General features: G+C 34.2%; 1 protein-coding gene across 5 annotated transcripts; it reads left to right on the top strand.

The window, feature by feature from the left end:
- The first annotated feature begins 2,472 nt into the window (after positions 1–2,472).
- On the top strand, positions 2,473–6,813 carry LOC129315885 (zinc finger BED domain-containing protein RICESLEEPER 1-like). 5 transcript variants are annotated; one of them, XR_008594631.1, is made up of 5 exons: positions 2,473–2,919; positions 3,292–5,289; positions 5,383–5,453; positions 5,607–5,728; positions 6,456–6,813. XR_008594631.1 is itself a non-coding variant. In XM_054960018.1 (4 exons), the coding sequence occupies exons 2-3, from the start codon at positions 3,318–3,320 to the stop codon at positions 5,442–5,444; spliced, it is 2,034 nt and encodes a 677-aa protein (XP_054815993.1). In that variant the 5' UTR covers positions 2,473–2,762; positions 3,292–3,317; the 3' UTR covers positions 5,445–5,453; positions 5,607–5,901. The 5 variants fall into 5 exon arrangements, 2 of the variants coding, with proteins under 2 accessions (XP_054815993.1, XP_054815992.1); XR_008594630.1 differs by having other exon boundaries at positions 6,357–6,813; XR_008594629.1 differs by having other exon boundaries at positions 6,341–6,813.
- Positions 6,814–7,029: the final 216 nt, after the last annotated feature.

The following is a 7,029-nucleotide window of genomic DNA, read 5'->3' as shown; positions in this document are numbered from 1 at the left end:
ATGGTTATATTTAGTAGTAAAGATTTAATTCTATTTAAATAAGATAATTGAGTTGAAACTCTTCCTTTACCCAACTTTGAAATTTAATTTAAAGAAATAGCATCAAAGAAATCTAACATCACTCAAGTCTAAATCCCACACACACACTCAGTTTCTCTCTTCATCTTAAACTAGTTAATCACCCATGTATTACATGAGATGTTATTTTTACAAATTCTTTTCAATATTAAATGGTATGAATTAGTCATGCGGAATGGATGAAATCTAGCTGAGCAAACAACTATTTTTAAAGAATACAATGACTACTTTTATGGAAATGTAAGGTGTCGGACATCATACTAAGAGCCCTCTAAAAATTTAAGTAAGCTCTTCATAGAGCGTGTGATTGAATTTTGATATGACCTAAAAAATCTTTACTTGAGCTTGCATTATACTGTCCTAATAAGAGAGTTAAACAAAAATAATTAATTGCACATAACATATAAATAAAAGGTCAACCATAGACAAAAGAATCATACCTTCACGGCATATACAATGAAGTTAAAACTGAAAACAATTTTAATTGATCTAACCTTTGTCAAAACCTCATACACCCTAGCAACTTGCAACTTGATCGGTTGGAAGTAGTGGTTTCACTCTAACTTGAATAGCAGCTGAACGTTGATGTAGTGACCCATTGAAAAAAAATATTCAAAAATAAGAACACATCAACTTAATAGAAGGCTAAAGAGAATATGCAAGTGCACTTGCACTATCTATCTATATCTATGTTGTGTCTATATAGCAGTCACAAAATTTTTGCGAGCAAATTGCATGACTATATAATTGGATGATTTAACAATAATAATTTACTGATGCAGCCCTCAAATTGGCGTGTTGATAATGATATATGAATTATTTCATATATCAACATTCAAAAAACAAAATCAATGATGTCGACAATAAATTAATTAACAGTTTCAATAAAGTCAAGGTAATAATGAAAATTATTTCAAAAGTTTTTACTAACGGCAATCTCCAGTGACTTGTGCTTATAGAAATCAAAAAAATTGCTCCCAGTTTCCATAAATTAATTCACGGCATGGTTTCAATTTTTATAAATACAATGACTCTATGCTATGCCATCAGCTTATTCCCTTCGTAAGTTCATAGTTTAAATTATATATATATTTATTTCCAGAAATTAATTCAATGCACAATTTCAATTTCCATAAATAGAATGACTATAATTTTCATAACTTAAATAATCAAATTATGAATTATTTAATTGCATTTACAAATATTTTATTACATTGAAAAATTATTCAACCTAGATATCCACTTGTCAATAGAAGAAGAGAGAAAGGTGGAGTTGATGTGGTTTCATAATGCCGATATGTGTGCTCGAGACTCTTGATTTTATGTAGATATATAGATTGAAAGACAATTATGAGGGAGATTTGGTGTCCAAAAAATTTAAAATATTTTAAAAAAATAATATTTTATTAATAATATTTTTTAATATTACTTTTTTTATATATTCTCTCTCTTTAATTTTGTTATAAATAAAGTATTAAATGAAAGGTATTTTTAAAAATTTATATTTTTATCTTAAAAAAGTAAAATTATAAAATATATTTAATAAACTTTATTAATACATGTGATTTTATGTAAAAATATCCTATAAGTAAAGACGGAGGTAGTATTATATTTGATAGTTGTTCATTTTTTAATATATACAAAAGAAAATAATTAACTCACATGATTTTAAAAAATTTGATTAAGTTTAATAATTATGTATGAAAATAAAATAGCTCAAATAAAATATATTTATACTTAATCAATTAAATCTAAATTAATTTTTTTATCTCGAGAACAAAATTATAATTTTATGAGAAGTAATTTTAAAAAATTGTGATAAGTGATTGTTGAAATTTGTAATTTTATTTATAAAAAAATATCATATAACAGTTTCTTTTTTTTTTGTTGGGCCAACATCATATAATAGTTTCTCGCACATTAAAAATCACAGGGTGAGGATATTATATCAAGGAAAATAATTAATACATAATAGTCGACATAATTATGAGACGCTAACCAAAAAAGCAATGAAAAGTTCAAAACCACGAATTGGTGAGGCAGTAAATTCTTGACCCAGCTTGACTGGGTCCAAATCAGCACTCCTCACCTCAACCCAACTAACCACCCGCCCAAACCGGAACCATAGTTGGATCCGCTTGACCCACCCGCGCAATCCGACGCCCGTCCAATGAGTGTTGTGCACCAATCAGTTTTCGTATGGCTTTATCGGATCTAACCCAGATTCCCTCCTACACGCATCGGGTTGTCTACTTTCTCTTACCTTACAATCCAACCCTAATTCTGCCGGACCATCCGATCGGACTCCCAGAAATTTCCAACGCCACATCCTCGTATTATGTAAGAAACCATTCACTTCTTGTTTTTTGCTCCGTTTCCCCTCAAAATGTAACCTTTAGCTCCTTCATTCTTGCATTTACTCTGTCTTTCATGAACTTTTTTTGGTAAACAAAATCATAGTCATAATGGATAAGTCCTATACTAGATAGTGATGTGCCCCATGTTTGATTATGAAGCTAAAGATTCCTTCATAGGTGGAAATTGCATCCTTTGATGGGTGAATTTGTTCGACGTATCTAATTGCAAAATCTTGACGTGGGTGTATCTTAGTCCGTGGAACTTCGAGATAATTTTGCTTTTTGATTGTTATTTTTGATACTGAAAGAGACATGTTCAATATCAATGTAAAATAAACCTCATCTTTGTCGTTATCTTATCTCCAATTTATGCATTAGCCCATTTTTCAAATTCATATGTTGGTTGCTGAACATTTGGCCATGGCTGTTTTCTGTTACTTGTTCTTGCGATGTGGTCAGACTGAATGTACTGCAGATTCCCCCAGTATTTTTCTGTCTCTCAGTTTTTATTTTTTAGTCCTGGCACGGATATTATTGAGTCGATTTGGTCAAATTTATTGCCCCGATGACTATGTCTTATGATAGAATACTTGGTTCGTGTTTCTTAGCTCTTGCAATCTTTCAGTCTTCCTCAAGCAGCCCTCTATACATTTCCCTATTTGCTCTCTCTCTTCTTTTTAACGGGCAGCTGACTACTGACAATGGCTTTATGCAATTATATATTCATGCTTTGTTGTTTTATATTTCATGAGACTATGCTATTTTTCCTCTTTGTATTCTTGGGTGGATTCATAAGTGAGTTTTATTAATTTTACTCCAAGTTCATGGATTAATTTAATTTCAACATGACGAGCAGATTTTTGGCAGTCACAATCCTATGTGATGGAAATACCAAATGATTCAGGTGCTAAGAAACCAAAGAGACTAACATCTGTTGTGTGGAACCACTTTGAAAGGGTCAGGAAGGCTGACATTTGTTATGCTGTTTGTGTGCACTGTAACAAAAAGCTTAGTGGATCCAGTAACAGTGGTACTACTCATCTGAGAAATCACTTGATGCGATGTCTTAAAAGATCAAATTTCGATGTTTCTCAGCTACTTGCAGCAAAGAGAAGGAAAAAAGATAATACTGTCAGCCTTGCAAATATTAGTTTTGATGAAGATCAGAGGAAAGAAGAGTATCTAAAGTCAACAGCAATCATCAAGTTTGAACAGGAACACAAGAAAGATGATATCAATAATTTCTGGACTAGTAAATTTGATCAGGAGAGAAGTCGACTTGATCTTGCACGCATGATTATATTACATGGGTACCCCTTAGGTATGGCTGAACATATAGGGTTCAAAGTCTTCGTGAAAAACCTCCAACCTCTGTTTGAATTTGTGTCCAATAGTGGTGTAGAGGTTTCCTGCATGGAAATCTACAGGAGAGAGAAAGAGAGAGTTTTTGACATGATAAACAAATTGCACGGAAGAATTAATTTGTCTGTTGAACGGTGGTCTTCAACAGAAAATTCTTCATATTTGTGTTCAGTTGCGCATTATATTGATGAGGAATGGTCATTACAGAAGAAGATCCTGAACTTTATCACACTTGATTCTTCTCATACTGATGACAAGCTTCCAGAAGTGATTATCAAATGTCTTAATGACTGGGATATTGACTGTAAGCTGTTTGCTTTAACACTAGATGACTGTTCCATTGATGATGACATCACTTTGAGAATCAAAGAGCAAATTTCCGAGAAAAGGCCTTTTTTAAGTACTCGACAATTACTTGACATTCGCTCTGCAGAACATGTTTTAAATTCCATTGTTCATGATGCCATGGATGCATTGCGTGGAGTAATAAAAAAGATCCGAGAAAGCATTGGATATGTCAGAAGTTCACAGGCAACACAAGGAAAATTTAATGAGATTGCTCAACATGCTGGAATTAACTCTCAGAAGGCTTTAGTTCTTGATTGTCCTGGTCTTTGGAACACAACATATCACATGCTTCAAATTGCACTAGAATACAAGACTGCATTTTCTCTCTTCCAAGAGCATGATCCCTCTTATTCGTCAGCTCTAACTGATGAAGAGTGGCAATGGGCAAATTCTGTCACTGGTTATTTGAAGCTTCTAGTTGAAGTCACTGGTATCATTTCAAGCAACAGAAATCCGACTGCAAATATATACTTCCCTGAGATTTGTGACATACATATCCAATTAATTGACTGGTGCAGAAGTTCAGATAGTTTTCTTAGTTCCTTCGCTTTGAAGATGAAAGCTAGATTTGATAAATACTGGAGCAAGTGCAGTTTAGCTCTAGCAGTAGCGGCTATCTTAGATCCCCGGTTTAAAATGAAGTTAGTTGAATATTACTACTCCCAGATTTACGGCAGCACTGCTTTGGATCGTATCAAGGAAGTTTCTGATGGTATCAAAGAACTTTTCAATGCATACACTATCTGTTCAACGATGGTTGATCAAGGTTCGGCTTTGCCAGGCAGCAGCTTACCTAGTACAAATAATGAAACTAGGGATAGACTAAAAGGTTTTGACAAATTTCTCCATGAGACTTCTCAAGGTCAGAGCCTTACATCAGACTTGGACAAGTATCTAGAGGAACCAATCTTTCCTCGTAACTCTGATTTCAACATATTGAATTGGTGGAAAGTCCACACACCAAGGTATCCAATCTTGTCAATGATGGCACGTGACATTCTTGCGACTCCCATGTCAACAGTGGCTCCAGAATTGGCATTTAGTGCTGGAGGAAGAATGCTAGATCCCAGTCGTAGTTCACTAAACCCTGATATACGACAAGCTTTAATATGCACTCAAGATTGGCTCCGAAATGAATCAGGAGGTATGCTCCCATTTTTATTCTTTTTCATTTTCCTTATAGCAATCCAAATATGTTGGTTATCTCTGATTTATTATTTTGTTTTAATAATCTCAGATTTTAGTACGTCCGCAAGTGCTTCTGCCCTACCTCTACCACTTCTCATTGAGCCAAGTTAACCTTTCCAGGTCATAGTTCTGCAATTGACGTCTTATATTTCTAAATTATCCACATATCATTGTTGTAAATGTTGTAAAGTTTACTTATAACTGAATCATGAGTTGTGTTGCAAGGTCGATTAATCTGTCGTTGTGTCTCACAAGACATCTTGTGGTTTACAGAAAATGTCAGGTCTTAAAGAAGCTGCATTGGGGTTTTCAAGTAAACCGTTTGTTTCTTCTTCCTGATCATATGTTGCTGAGAGGTAGTCAATAAACCAAACTTGCAAGAACCCTATCATGAGGTAATGTACATTCTTAGGACAGCGGTGCTTGTGTATATGGTACTCATAGGGGCTTTTTCTGTCTTAATTGCTGGCTGAGCCATCTGCTGGTGTTGTTGGACAATTGTTTCAAAAGGTGACTCAGTTTGTACAGAGGGTTGCATGCCCTTAAATATGGAAATTTCTCTTATACAGTTTTTCTTCCTCATCTTCTCATGGTAGGGTTCTTCAATTAGCTTCTCACGAAAATCAGGTCATGTGAATTTTTTTTTTTTAATAACTATGTACCAGTTTCCTTCATATATCATGTTAATGAAAGATAAACTGGCAATCAAAGCACAACTTGCTGGTGAGGCCTAGTGTTAGTGTTGCTAAACTGGTAACACCGTCAATATCAGGCTCAAAAATCTAAATGCAATCATGGGGAGGCTCAAACAATAACCTCCCAACCCTAAGGGCCACAATGGCAAGTCTATGAGCATAAGCATATTTGTGAACAAAGGCAATTTTCAAGTTAGCCTGATTACAATCTCACCTTTTATTCGTGTTATAATTCTCGAGGATAATAACGCAATTGCCTTTTTTTCGTTCATTTTAATCACAACTTATAGTCAAATAATATGCTTCAATTAGTTGCTTTTGTCTGCAGTTTTGAGATATACACTCAATTGTTACCAGTTACCAATTAAGCCATTTTATAACACTGGAATGATCAAATGGATCGGATCTTGTGTATTGGAGTGTTCAGGCTAGATTGCATCGATCTCAAGCATCTGAAATGGCTTCGTGTCTACTGACAACGATTATATGCTTCCATAGGAGTACGGCTTTCTCATGCAGTCCTCCATACCTCAAGACTCTCAAGTTACGACAAAGAAAAACAAAAAAGAGCATGGTGACGTTGGATACATGTGATGTGAGGATATTTCTATTTCAGAGGTAACATATAATGGGCATCGGAATGTACCATACCATGAAAAGGAGAAATCCCTAGTCCCTATAGTTATGGGACGGATTGGACTTTGAAGAGCATTTAGGTTTTAAGACTTTTTTGTTTTATTAACGTAAAGTAAAGTAAAAAATAAAATTTGTCAGTGCACATTACATTCAAAGTTTCAAATTCTTACATCGTAATCCATTCATTTTTATTTATAAGTCACTTATCAAAAAATTTTGAAATTTTTATTTACGAGGCATTTTTGTACAGGCCCTTAGTTTAGATATTGCTGTAATAATTGTGGCAAAAAGAGGGATTGAGAGAGGCGCCCATATCCAATTATCTAGAGCCCTTCCGGCCTTCCCTATGAGAAGAAAACACATGG

Source organism: Prosopis cineraria, unplaced genomic scaffold (assembly GCF_029017545.1).
Source record: "Prosopis cineraria cultivar Desert tree isolate PC_DT_omini unplaced genomic scaffold, ASM2901754v1 PC7, whole genome shotgun sequence".
Taxonomy (NCBI): Eukaryota; Viridiplantae; Streptophyta; class Magnoliopsida; order Fabales; family Fabaceae; genus Prosopis; species Prosopis cineraria.
Note: the sequence above shows the minus strand (reverse complement) of the source record. Positions and strands in the feature narration are given on the sequence as shown.

Excerpts from the sequence above, each read along its gene's own strand:
- LOC129315885 (XM_054960017.1), top strand. The coding sequence starts at position 2,832 with ATGTTGGTTGCTGAACATTTGGCCATGGCTGTTTTCTGTTACTTGTTC. Across the intron at positions 2,920-3,291 it reads ATGTACTGCAGATTCCCCCA|ATTTTTGGCAGTCACAATCC; the intron begins GTATTTTTCTGT and ends CATGACGAGCAG. Across the intron at positions 5,290-5,382 it reads GCTCCGAAATGAATCAGGAG|ATTTTAGTACGTCCGCAAGT; the intron begins GTATGCTCCCAT and ends TAATAATCTCAG.